The following is a 14,805-nucleotide window of genomic DNA, read 5'->3' as shown; positions in this document are numbered from 1 at the left end:
TAAAATATATGTATGCATTACATATGTATATGTATCTATTCTTTTCTTTTAAAATAATCAGACATTTTTGTTTGGAGTACTAATGCAGTGCGTTTCTGTTCTGCATAATGCTTTAAGTTTGCCAGGTGAAGCAACGGGACATGATTTGGCTCACTCTGTCTTTCCAACCACAATATGACTTGATCAATGTTGTTGATTACTTGTCTTACACTTGGCACTTCCGTTTCGTCCACAACACTTTCACATTCGTCTTCATCACCATCATTCTCGTCCCGCACAGCTGCAATAATGTCTAGTTCGTCGACGGTCTCTGACACAGGATCACTACTGTCGCATTCAGCCCAATTCACTAGGTCATCCAAAGATAGGTTGGAGTCAACAATATTACGTGCAGACTGTACATCGTTGTCACCAAATCCTAGGAACGGCTCATCACTGAAGTTCTTTGTTTCGCTGATGGAAAAAGAACACTTTTTCCAACAATGCTGAATGGTTGCTTGGGAAACACTTTGCCACGCTAGTCCCACGGAATAGGCTACCGCCTTGAGGTTAAGCAATTTTAGGTAAGCCTCCATGTCATCGTCAGAACTTACAATTGCGCTGAGAAGTTCTCGTCGATAGTGAGCTTTAAATGCTCTTATAATACCCTGGTCGAGGGGCTGGATCAGAGCAGTGGTATTTTTCGGCAAAAACATAACTTTTATTTTTCCATCTCGTGACTGCAGCAAATCAGCAGATGGGTGTGCTGGGCAGTGGTCAAGTGTCAATATAGCTTTTTCTTCTAGGTTCAGTGACCGCAGATGGCTTCTCACTGACGGAACAAACTCTTCATTGAACCACTTGGAAAATATCTCGGCCGTCATCCATGCATTTTTTGTGTGCACATACGTAACAGGCAACGACTTCATGTTTACATGCTTGAAGCATCTTGGACTTCGACTTTTTCCGATACAGAGTGGTTTGAGTTTGTGGCTGCCTGATTTGTTGACGGCAAAAAGAAGAGTAACTCTATCCTTATTCTGTTTAAATCCAGACCTATTTGTTGAATTTCTGAGGTCTAGAGATTTTGTCGGAAGTAGTCGAAAATACAAAGCTGTTTCGTCACAGTTATAAACCTGATCATCTGTCAAATTTTCGTCACTCATTACCTTGTGCAGTTGTTCAGGAAATTGTGTTGCAGACACACTGTCAGAAGATCGGGCTTCGCCTTCGATGCTTGCCTGCTGTATTCCGTGACGAACTTTCCATCGCGAAAACCACCCTTCTGAAGCTTTGAAGTCCGTCTTTCCATGCAAATCGTTATGAAACTTCACAGCTTGAGCCTTCAAAATAGGTCCTGACAATGGTACACCTTCACTTCGTTTAATTAAAAACCACCTGTAAAGGCATTCATCCAGTTCACTGTCTTCACCTAACTTGATTGTTTTTCTTTGCAACCCTACATCACTTTCAATAACATCCACAAAATTTCTCAGTTTCTGTTCCTCTTTCATCCTCCCTCTGATTGTACCTTCTGGGATACCGCACTCACGTGATGTGCTCACTTTCGTCTCACCTTTTTTCACACGCTCAATGATTTTTAGTTTATCTGCTATAGAATGAGTTTTTCGTTTCTGTGACATCGTACCAAGCGCTAACAAGACTCACTGTAAAAACACGGCTTCAATAACGTACGGTCAACAATGACTTGTCTCTGCTTGTCAACACACGTGACCACGAGAAGTGTGCAGACGGGAAATGAGTGAACTACATACTCAAGGTCACCAGACTTCCCCCCTTTCTGCTTATTCATCGCCCCTCTCATCACTAGCGCTTATATTCCACCCCTCCCGTCTACCCGGGTGACTTGGTCGCATATTCTCGGCTCGCCTCTCCCCTCCCACCCGCGGCGCCTCTCCCCTCCCAGCATTTGCAGTCATCCAAGCCTATCCAACATCAATCCCCAGCCGAGTCACGCTGGATAATGTCGCTGGACGGTGGGCTTTATCGGGTCCCCTGTCCGATGCTTAATTTGTGAAATAAAGCGACGTTAAGAACTAGTGTTTCAGAAAATTACACTGGGCTGGATTGGACCATAGTTTGAAAACCCTACAAGATAGAGGAATAATGTACGGAGATATCTTGTTTAGAATTTCGCTGCGGACATTTTCTACGCCTCGGCTTTTTTCTGCCCGATGCTTAGTTTGTGAGTTACGACGCAAAATTATCCTAATCGGCTGTCAACCATTATTCCATTATTATTAATTATTATTATTATTATTCATTTATGATTGGGGGACATGGTTTGACCCACGATATACCCGATTCCGCGATCAATCGGGGCGCGATATACCGGGAGTTTACTGTATGTTAAAAATGTTGATATTATTTATTAAATAGAAACAATTAGAATTTATTTCACACTGTTGAGTTTGTGAAATAGGCCACAGATTAAGAAGTTATGTTGGTACTTTCGTAACAATTTTTAGTTTCCTGTTAATTTTCTATTAAAAATAAAAATTTGAAAAGAATTAGTTTTTACAAATTGGATGGTTTAGTGTCAAAACCTGCTGCATAAGAATTACTGTATCCCTGTTGCACTTTTTTGTTATCTGTCATTAGTATTTTTGAATGCAGTGTCTCATTTGCTTCACACGTTAGTTTTAAAAGGGAATGGTTATGAACAATGGGTAATTATTTTTTGCAGTTAATTGTGATGTTTGGGAAAGACAAGACACAGGCGGCATTAATGGAGTCACTGCTGCAAGAGATATGCTCAGTGACTCTTCAGAAGACCAGTCCTCCTGCTTGCGTGAATCTGTCGGAGCAGACAGACATATTGGAATACTTCTTCAACCTCCTAGCCCAGCTCCTGAAGAAAATTCCCGATTTTTTTGCTCTGACCAGTGGCATCGACAGAGGAAAAGTATTCCAGTGTAGTAAGTTGTAGTGTGTTACAATATCAAAATTGCTCAGACACCCATCTTATATGATCCAGCAGACTTGCGGGCCAAGATATTGTGTAATCTGCAACTTTTGATATGTTTCAATTTTATTGGGGCCTTGCTTCTGTACAAAAGAGGTCATAAAACAATGCAAAAAAAGGCTCATAGCATTTGGAAAAAGAACTCAGAATTGCTAGTCCAGGATTCAAACCTGGATTGAATGCGAACCCAATGTTCTGGCACTTGTGTTAAACAAAGTAGGTAATTATTTAATGATGTAAGCTAGAGCAAAATTAATTTTTTAGGAATCCTTACTAATATTATGTTTGTTGTACCATCTTGTCTATTAAATTTATATACACCAATCCCTCACATAGCACGACTAATGCATTCCTAAAAATGTTTGTGTTATTCAAAGTTGTGTATTCTGAAGCAATGGTCTCCATAAATAGCAAGTCTAATTTCCTTAATGTGTTCAAAAATGTGTAAGGGAATATTCTTTACATAATATAAATGCGTAGAATAACACTCAATGATAAATATGTCACACCATTTATCTTTATACGCCTGCCATCAAATACTTTGTATGACAAATACAGCATCACGTAATGGGAGATTGTTATCATCAGTCTGCTGGTTGATTTTCCTGCCTGGGCGTGACCATGAACTCACGTCGCGTACCTTTCCGTGAAGTTTCCAAACTATTGTTTACTGGCAGTGAAACTGATATTACTGTCCGGATATTTACATTAATATTTTTCAAAAATTAAAGTGCTTATTCGAGTGTCACTGCTTGGTTCACACCAATCCTGTTGGGCCTGTGATTTTTTTTCATTGCACCATTCATTTAACAACCCTTTTCCATGTGAATCATCTGTTAATTTCTGTTCTAGTATCTAATGTTAAATATATTCCTGCTAGTACAATCAACAGCATCCAACTTGTGCGCATAGTTGACTTGCTTAAAACTAAAGTGCGACCAACATAAGTGTGGCCTACATGACATTCTGCACGCCGTAATACTTCTAGTTTTGTCTCAAATACTTGAACATAATGCATTACGGCATTATGCTCTTACTTGGAAGCTATGATTCCAATATGATTCAAACTGCAGGTGCTTGCGCATGTATATTTACTGGCAGACGAATGGGCAGATGTTGCTTTGTAATTGTGTGTGCAAGTTCTCTGCCACTGGCTAGAATGAAGTTCACGGCCCGGTCTGTGTATAGTCTGGCAGCATACGCGCGGACGTAAAACATTTGGTCCTTTACACTCCATAGCCGCAACTGAACTTGCCATAGCTAATGTTTGTACAACAGCCGATAATGTAGTCAGACCTGTGCGGCCATCTTCCCGCCTAGTATAGCTAACTGTATGCCAAGGTACATCTGTTGTTTATTGAGTTGAAGCAGATTTTGTGGCGTCATGCCCGACTTTTTTTTTGCCGGTGGTGATTTTGAACTAACTGAAATTTACAGATGTGCTATTCAAGACTGGGGCAGTAAAATTAACATCACTGTAAATTAATTAGCACAATTTGAAGATGTGCTAAGTGAGAGATTGGTGTACATATTTTTTTTTAATCACAAATGCCAACTGTTCCTCACTTTATGACTTGCAGGTATTCTAGCGTTATCCGTCCCAGAAGCACCAACTGTGAAAGCTAGTGCATCGTTCCTTGTCAATTTCATTTCTCAAAGCAGAGAGATGCCATCACTCTTTAGTGTTGTACAGTCCTGCGGTGAAGTTTTGACTCGCAGAATCCTTCGAAACATTGGTGAGTTAAGGCCGGCTTGCACAGTCATGACTTGAGGCAAAAGTGTAATAGGTACGCATTTCTCCATTTGATTAACCTTTTAAATTTTTGCTTAGATTTTACTTACCTGACTCAGCAAGCGGCCATAAGTGTACTTTTGATACATTTTTTCTGTATGTAATAATTTCTGAAAACTGAAGAGTAAACATTGCTGTCTATAATGAGCAATTGAAATTGGTAGTGGAATTTGGTTGCCTGTAAGCTGTAACATCATACTACTATCAGTATTGAATAATTGTACTCAAAAATTTTTTTTACGATTGAGTGGCAATTTAATGTACGTACTCTTATTTCTGTAATGTCTAACATGTAATTTTTTTTCAAAATTGGGTATAAAATCTAGGGTCCGTGCTACATCTGAGGAATGTTCACGTAAGTCAAAAAATATTAAATACTTACAGATTCCTACTTAGACTCAACTGTCCTGTACATATCTATCCGCCACTACCAAGAGACCATTCATCTGTTTCACAGTCTTCATTATCAATATATAGGAAAAAAATTTATTTCTAGATGGTACTGTATGTCATTAAAAATATGTCATGTATTTAACATATTTAACTTAAGTTTTTAAACTGGACTTACTACTAAGGGCATATTAAATAATAATAATAATAATAATAATAATAATAATAATAATATTATTATTATTTTCTCGGGATCTAGCCAATGAAAAGGGGAGATTTTGCAGTAGCATGACATGTGTTTTTCATACTCTGTATGTTGTAAAGTCACACATTCTGTATAATTTTTCATTGAGCCTGTTATTGTGTTAGTGATTTTTTGTGAATATTTATTGCATTAAAAGGTGTACAATCCAGCTTTCTATGTTTTGACACATTCTGTGATCAATAGAGATATTATTTTTGGTTTTATTTTTGGTTCAAATTTTTTTTAAAAATAGGATTTTGATTTTATTGTTTTTTTATTTTTATAACAGCTGTTTTGTAATACTTAAACTTGACCAAAAAAACTGTAAAATTTGTTTGCTGTGTTTTTATGATAAAAATAATTTGTAATAAATTAGTCGAAAATAGATACACTCAGAACAATAAAAATAAATTAGAGAGCATTTGTGGTTTAATAGTGATTCAATAAGAGATGCATAAAAAAAATTAAATTTATTTATTTTTTATTCATGCATTTTGGTACAATTTTTTGTCTGGAAATTACGATATTCCTTAAATTTCAAACATTAAAAGCTTACTTTTTTAATGATTTGAATGAAGTTTTGGTTGAATGCTACTTAGTTCCATCATATAACTTGCATTTTAGTGCTATACTGTGTTTTACATACTTCTCGGTGTTATTTCGGTTTTATTGCAATTCACAGCATAAACTTGCCTCTAGTAATCAGGCACTAAACTATCTGCTCACATTAAGATTGTTTTCAGGTGATTTAAGGTTGTTGAACTTGACCACCAGATCGCATTACTGCACTGTTGGGGTTTTTAGTTCGCTCAGAGTTCATTGCTGTCAGTTTCATTTCAGTGCAGCATTTTCGGTTACAATTCACATTTTCACATTTTGTATCCCCATTAAACCTACCTGCCTATAGTGATGTTCAATAATCTTGTAAAATCAAAAATCATTGATCTGGCTTGGCTGCGGTTCCGAATATGCCGGTTTAAAGACCTTTATCACCTCATTTGGGATTTGATCTATCAAGAAACATAACTGCTCGAACGGGTTGAATCAGTTTTACTAGACTAGAGTAGTGGAACTTTTAAATTATTCTCTGTAATCGTTCATTTTACAATTGTCGCAAATGTTTTGATGCCCCACTTTCATGAAGTTCCTGTTATCGCCAATGCGAGGTTGGCCTTAAACTGATAAAAAACTGGATGAAAATGGGGTTAAAATGTGAAAGTAGAGGGTACTAGTGAAGTGAAATATGATTGATATTAAATACAAAAAAAAATATACAGGTTATGAACTTTGATAGGTTTATGTATTGGTATTGGTAACCGGTAACCATAAATATTTTGTTCCAATTGCATGTCAGATGTGGTTTCACTGAAATGTAGTTTTACATAACACTATTTAAAAATACTTTCATGATATTAAATACAAAAAATATACAGGTTATTAACTTTGATAGGTTTATGTATTGGTATTGGTAACCGGTAACCATAAATATTTTTTTTCCAATTGCATGTCAGATGTGGTTTCACTGAAATTCAGTTTTACGTAACACTTAATTTAAAAATTCTTTCGTAAAAACGTATCATTTTTTACCTGGCACCTATGCAGTGCAAGTTGTGACGGGCGGAGAGGAGCCGGCCGGTGCAGGAGGGAGGTGGCTCGTGTCGGCAGGCGGGGAGTCCCCGAGGTCCGTCCTGGAGCACCTGGCGGACGTGCTGCTGGCCTTGAACAAGAAGCACGGCGACAGCCTGAGCCGCTGGCTGCACGGCAGCCTGCTCACCGACGCAGTCCCCTTGCCGCGCGCCTCGCCGCAGCAGAAGGAGCAGTTCGTCAAGAACGTCCTCAAGTGGGTGTCATTCCTGCTGTAGAGCCTTCAGAAACATCCCTACCGATAACTGCATTCGATAAACTTGAACAGTAAAGTGTCTGGTGCGAACCCAAAATGGTAACAGAGAGGATAATTTATAGAGACTAAGATTTTATCATTTTTTGAAACGGGAGAGTACGGTGTTATTTTATTTTTTTTAGGAATTCTTTTCATTTATAAAGAGCACATTATTGACCACAGATATGACCCATAAATGTTGTATGATACTTATTTCACCGAAAACAGTGTCAATTTGACTGATAGATGATGCATGCGGAACAATGAATATAAATCTGCGATACGTGTATGAAATATGTACCAACATCGTAATGTAAAAATGAGTTACTAAGAACAATAACTTATTATATACTGTGTTTTATCGCATAATTGTCACACATTGTATACAAATATCAAGTTTGAAAAGTCGGGGTGCATTTTTTATACGAAAAAAGCATTATTTTTTGTCAGGTTTAGTTATTCATTAAAACAAAACCTATTCATGGAAAGTATGTTTATTTAAACAGTAGAGTATATGAAAACACACCAAACAATTTAAATTATAAGTCATGCAACAAAAACATTTTGTTCAACTTTAAATAGAAAAACGAAAATCTTGAGCCAGAACTAACGCATAACTATTGTCGTAGTACGTACTTACCACAAAAGAGTGCAGGCTATCAAACCCACCCCGTCGTCTTCAACTTTTTACATAGCTGATCTGATAGCATCCGCCGTGTATGAAGTATTCTTAAATATTTTAATCATTTCTTCAGGCCTTCTTAGTGTGGTAGACTGTTAAACGTAATTATTTAAGTTCGTACACAGCGTTTAAAACTAGACTACGTACTTGACTAACTTCTGAGGCCAGACCACGAGGTGCCCTGGTCAGCACCTAAACTGATTATTTTGCAGTTGGCGTTTTTTTTGCAGTTTGATACGTAATGACTTTCTATCATTATTTTTGTGTAACTGTTAATCTACATTGTACCCTTCGATGTGAATAAAATACCATCTGCCGACTTGTGAGTATTTGTCCGTACAACCGCGTGCCCGCCAGCTTAGACTTCGAGGCATGAGGGACGCCTAGAGAGCCCACCAGTGATCCATCAGTTAAGAGTGCGACAGCGTTCCCGCCGCTGAGAGCGGGTGGTAGGATGAGTTTCAACAGCTTTTAGGAGAATCGAGCCTAACATCCACACGGGCCATGTCACGAGAGACTGGCAGAATCACGAGCCGAGTCCACGTGCTCCAGTCATGTGGTGGCGGCGGCGGCCATTTTTCCGAGTAGCATAACTGTCATCTATTACGCATATTCTCCCAGACAACAATATGTATTAATAGGCATAGTGCTAAATTTTTTAAACTAATTATGCTAGAAATTTTTTAAAGTGGTATGTTCTTAAGAGGGTTTTACTGTATCAATTTAGAATCTTGTGTACTAATCAGTAAATGTGTTGTAATACTCTTTTGCGTTGTGGTGTGACACAGTTCACTTTGTGTACTCTTTTCCTCTATAATTTTATTCTCCTTGGGAAATTATATTAATGTAATTATTATTATTGGGCGCCTTGTTTTTCTAATTATATATCAATATTGACTTGCTTGTGATGTATAGTGATAATATTGCAAGACCCAGGAGATAATTTCTAAATGAGTGAGACAACTGACATAAATTTAACATAAACAAAATAAAATTGAGGATAAATGATCATAGAATGTAGTGTATAAAGGTTGGGGGGAATGTATCAGGTAAATATGTGAAACTATAATAACAAAATATTATGGGGTTTGGGGCACAAGACACAAAACACATTTAATATAACATGAACACTGAAATGACACATACATATACCCTTACACTGTAATAACATTAAATATACACAAAAAAACACACTAATAAATGCAGTTAGGTTGGTATTGACAGAAGTTATAAGATAATAAAAAAAATAATATGGATTTAATTTGGGTGTTATTAAGGCAGACCTGGTGATGTTTAACTGGATCAAACGTCTGGATTTATGGTGGGATAGGTTATTCAACAGTTCGTTAATTGTATTTAATGAAAAATAGTCCGGAAACGATTACCACAAGTAATAAATCAATTAAATTATATAAAAATTTCTACACCTCAGCATCGGGCTAAGCCTTACGAATGATGCCTCTGACATTTCTTTTTTTTCCATTCTCTAATTTCTACCTGTTGTACAAAAGTCTTATTGTTAGCTTTAAAAATCAGATTACTGATTGGCTGTGGTAAAAACATAAACGGAGGCCTTCGTACACATGTACGCAGCAAGATACAGGTAAGTGAGAAAAATATAATGAATTAATAATAAATAACAATTAAATACCAAAATATCATAAAACAATTTCAAACAAATTCAGTTCATGATAGATTTCAAATTAAGTGCTGTAAAAAATGTAATGTCTATTGTTGATGAAATTAGAAATCAGAGTTTCTATTGTATGTGGCTGTAGCTTATTGACACTTATTCAACAATATTATATAATTATGATATTACAATAATAAAATATTAAAAGATAACAGTTAATTAGACAATAATAAATAAACAAAATCTGAACGAAAACTGTTGTTATCGTACAGTGTGTGAGCTATGTGTGATTTCTTGTAAATTTCCAATTATGTTGACTACCTTGCAGAAAACCTAGCACATTTATAAAAAAAATCAATTCCTTTATTCCAACTTCTACATCCAAAAGACCAATATATCCTCTCTGGTTTTCACAAAACTTAATCCAAGCCCTGAAATTTAATAAAAAAACATTATAAATTATATAGAAGAAATAATAATATGCTCTATTACCATTATTTCTCATATTTCCGGAAACAGGTGAAAACTCTTATCAGCAAGATAAAATTCAATGGTTACAGTCAACAAACAACATCAAGAATATCTGTAAAAACGTTTTGGCATTACATCAAGCTAATGAAAAACAGTTATTATGATAGCTACTCTCTAAATGTTAAAGGTGAAATATCTTCAGATCCTGTAGTGTTAAAGCCTTAAAATCTTCTAAAACATCTGGTCCCAATGAGATACCCAATTTTATTCTTAAAGGTTGCTTAAAGTTCCTCTATTGTACAAAATTTTTCTAAATCAGCCGGTAGAATTTTATGGTTCATGGGGAGGCTGGTCTGTTGAGTGGAAGTAGCTTGGAAGGCAAGAGTCACTGCTCATTGAAAGTAATACCGGAACAAGCTGTGCATGATGAGACATTGTTGCAGGGAGAGGGCGAACAAGCGCAAGCTGCAGGAGACGGTGAAGGAGTTCTCGCTGGTGTGCAGAGGTTTGATTGGCACCGAGTACGGAGCCCAATCGTCTCCGTTCTTCTAGGGAACCCGACTGACTGCCCTGCGCATGGCACATGTTAGAAAGCCCTCCACAGGAGAATCTTTTCTGGTTAGCTTGATCTGTTGTAGCGTGGCTGTATTGAACCATAAGCATCATGGTTTTTTTCTTCAGTCATCGATGTCTCATATGATAGATGAGTTAGCAGATATTTATTTATTTTTATCCAAGGGTTACATTTAAATGGAGGAATTTCATTTTGTCATATCATGACACTGATGAAAGATTTTACTCTTGACAATTCTAGTAGGTTTATTCTTGTTGTTCAACATATATTTTGACCTTCATAATGTGAAAGTATTTTTTTGGCTAATACATGTATATGATGAAATAATTTTTAGAGAATTTAGCATTTAACACTATAATGCAACAAGGTATTGACCAACTTACCTATAGTATTTACCTGTGACTGAAGAAATAGGGTTTCCAACTTTTCCATTTTAAAAATTTTGAAGTTTTAGGATTGAGAAAATATATTTTACTTTCATGTGATGGTAATTTTCTGTGATACTGTACTTGTAGGATTGTCACTATATAGGTCAGGAAGTTTAGGTTTGATCCTAATCCTGGTTAGGGAGAGAACTTTTCAGTGCATGATTATATTGTGATGCTAAGGTAGAGTCATCCCTATCATCTAGGATCTTTAGATTCTTTCAAAGTAGCAATACAGATTTAAATTATTTTCTATGAATTGACTGTCCTGAATAAATATTTTGAAGTTAATATATTTTGATAATTATTTATTGTTAGTGTTTTTATAGCTACAATTTCAAACATGATGCCTTTTATTTCCAAGTTTTGTGGTGTGAAAAGTAGGGATGGGTCGATTCCACATTCCTTCGATTCCGAATCCACAATTTTCCTCGATTTCAGGTTTGATTCCAATTGTAATCAATCTTTCTTTCTAAATGAAATTATGGAAATTCAAGCAAAAGGTTAACCTAAAAAATAACAGTTAAAAAGTCTAAATATACATACATTTTCTAAAAAAATGTACGTTTGAAAAGCTTGCAAGTATTGCGAAATACATAATTAAAACTGATCAAAATTCATGATTTTGCCTTGGTCTTTAACGGTTCTGATTGTTGTGTTTCCATTTATTTACGTCCGTGAACATTCATATTAAAATTAAAACACTAACTGATCATATTTTCTGTTTATCGTGATTAAAATTCACAATAGATATAATAACGCAGGTTATCGTGGTAACGACAAAAGAAACATCAACACAAAACGTGAAAACAGTGCATGTTGTAAAAAAATTTTGTTTATACATGGGAAGCAACATGTTGTGCACAAAAATAAATCTTTGGCATTCAATGTACATAATGACTTTATTTCCACGTAAATCCAATTTTTAACTAACTTCTTTTAAGCGAAAAATATTTACATAAGAGTATCAAAAATATACTGTGAAATTAGCTTTAGTGTACGAAAGACTGAAAAAAAATACAACTAACATGTTTATGAATAAATCAGTTGGCTAGCCTGCATTGAATTATTTACTTTAAATTGGCGTTGTGATTGCTCGTTGACGTTGGACGTGAAAGATATTATTTGAACGAGTGGAAAGAAAATGTTAATGTTGTAGGTATTTATGAAATAAAGGTGTTATATTGAAATGAGTTACAATGTTTTCCCTGCAAGTATAGAAATCTAACTTTTTTTAGTACAGTGTTATGGATAAATGTAGGTGATTGCGGTTGCGATCTAACCTTAAAATAATTTACAGTTTTTTTAGTGTGTTAGTGCTAGACAAGTTGGGTAAGCACTTATCAGCTTACTGGCTGGAAAATACACACTTGTAGAAAGAATCAATTTCCATCCAAGTTATCAACAGTTCATTCTAAATATGATAGATTCCTTATATGGTACAATTCCTCCTTACAGCTTGAGAATCAATGGTTCCAATTCCAGATAGAATTGGTGGAATCGAAGCAGAATCAGCATACCCATCCCTATTAAAAAGTATTGATGTCAGACAAAATCCAGCATATTAAGAAGCTTTGGAATCTATTTACACACTATTGTGGTAATAATTGTATACCTACATAATTGGAGGAAAATTTAAAATCTGATAAACTTTAAGCTGTTTTTCTTTCATCTGATCATAACAGAATTTTGAATGAGATGTGTGTTTTATCTAAGCTTCTTAATACGTAATTGTGTATCATAGGTATTTAAAAAGTAATCAGTAATCACCTTGTAGTTCATGATATCTTTATGCTATCAGCCTATCACATGTAGAAACTAAATAGTGGTTTTGTAAAATAACTGTGCAATGTACAGTAAAAGTCTACTAAGAAGTTCCCATTTTAATAAGTTTTTCTAAATAACAAGCCAAAATATTTAAGTTCCATAAGAAACTTCTAAGCAGAGTTTTACTGTTTTTAAATAGGTGACTATCATTCAGAAATGTTAGTTTTGATGTTGTATTTTTACCTGTAAGTGTGTTGGTTATGCCAAATACGTCCATGTGAACTGTGGAGGTTGTGTGTTAGAATGAGAAGTATTTTGTGAATTTTCAGGGTGTTGTGCAATGTTACTGAAATATGTTTGCTGTATCTGGGCACTATTTTGACAGTTTTGAAAGATGCAGAATGTGTTGTGTCAGGGCTGTAAATTTTTTTTTTATTCTCAAAAAATTCCTAACTTTGCTTGTAGGAAATAAAGAAAGTTAGAATGTTGCACCACAGTTTATCCTTTAGAGTGACGCTCATTGGAAAGTGGCCACCATCAATGGACAAACAGCAGTCTCTTTTCACATTTTCACAGTGTGCCGCAGGTTGGGTTAAATTGGAAACATGACTATGTCCTTCTGCTACAGCTTGTGCGTTTCATCACACTGGGAAAGGAATAGGCAATGGTTTGGTCTAAACCAATGGCAGACTCTAATTGATTTACAAGAACGTAGCTAGCTCTTAAAGGGGTTGGATCTAATCAAATCAAGGTGTCTATATTCTGGAAAGTCATGGAAAATCAGGGAAATTGCCCAGCCTGGCAGCATACACGCGGACGTAAAATCTTTTGGTCCTTTACATTCCATAGCCGCAACTGAACTTGCCATTGCTAATGTTTGTACAATAGGCGATAGCGTAGAGATCTGCGTGCCCATCTCTTCCCGCTTTTTATAGCTAACTGTATGCTACGGTACAGCTGTTGTTTACTGAGTTGAAAAAGACTTTGTGGCGTCAGACCCAATTTTTTTTTTGCCTGTGGCGATTTTGTGCTGACTGAAATTTACAGACGTGCTATTCAAGTTTGAGGCATTAAAATTAACATGGTGCTTAATAAATTCACACAATTTGAAGATGTGCTAAGTGAGAGATTGGTGTATACTAAAATTTAGACGGTCATCACATTTATTTTACATACTTTATAACATAAGTTTTTCTGTAACTATTTCCTGCCAAGCAAATACTAATGATTGTAAAATTGCAGATACAAAGAGTGTAATTTTAGCAAAAAATAAATTTTACAGTGATCTATAGCATTTTATACTTGTGAGCATTACGGCTGTCAGAATGGTGTCCTAAATGGGAAGCAAGTAAAAACATAAAGTGTTGTTTAATAATAGTTTAAGAATGTTGATGGAGCATAATATTGAAGATACTAAAAATAAATTTGTAATAAGATTGGATTAGTGATAAATATTGTAATAAATTTTTTTTCTTAAATGAATTTTTTTCTAGTATGTGAAAGAAAACACTCCAAAATTTAAAGTACATGGTAAGTATAAACACTGACAATGCTTTGTTGATTCCTGTGCAAAAAAAAGTCATACAATTGTCTACCATTGTCTACAATTGTCTACCATATATATATATATATATATATATATATATATATATATATATATATATATATATATAAGCATTATATTTGCTTACAAATATCAAATTTACAGAAATTTTTGAATGTGTATCAGACTTCAATTTATAGCACAGCATATGGATAGAGCTTTTTTTCTGCATGCCATAAAATTTGTGGTCTATTTGATATTCACAAAAGATACATTTAATGCATCATAAAACAAATTCCATTAAATAACTGCTAACCAAAATTCATAATAATTCAAAACCTAATTGTTTGTTTATGTATTGTTTCACTAGTAATTGTATGTGTTGGAACTGTACACTGTACTTAAGAGTTAGTAATTTTAACCAATCCAAGGACATGATG

At 35.2% G+C, this 14,805-nt stretch overlaps 1 protein-coding gene across 3 annotated transcripts in view; it reads left to right on the top strand.

The window, feature by feature from the left end:
* LOC134533164 (importin-13) overlaps positions 1–14,386 on the top strand; it is an 87,501-nt gene extending 73,115 nt beyond the window's left edge. For 2 of the 3 annotated variants that reach the window (XM_063370525.1, XM_063370524.1), the window contains exons 15-18: positions 2,687–2,918; positions 4,546–4,701; positions 6,994–7,231; positions 10,500–14,386. In XM_063370525.1, coding sequence (XP_063226595.1) covers positions 2,687–2,918; positions 4,546–4,701; positions 6,994–7,231; positions 10,500–10,608 — 735 coding nt within the window. In that variant the 3' untranslated portion in view covers positions 10,609–14,386. The remainder of the gene's footprint in view (positions 1–2,686; positions 2,919–4,545; positions 4,702–6,993; positions 7,232–10,499) is intronic. The other variant, XM_063370526.1, reaches the window with a different exon arrangement.
* Positions 14,387–14,805: the final 419 nt, after the last annotated feature.

The sequence above is a fragment of the Bacillus rossius genome, chromosome 6 (assembly GCF_032445375.1).
Source record: "Bacillus rossius redtenbacheri isolate Brsri chromosome 6, Brsri_v3, whole genome shotgun sequence".
Classification (NCBI taxonomy): Eukaryota; Metazoa; Arthropoda; class Insecta; order Phasmatodea; family Bacillidae; genus Bacillus; species Bacillus rossius.
This window is presented reverse-complemented; position numbering and strand designations above follow the sequence as displayed.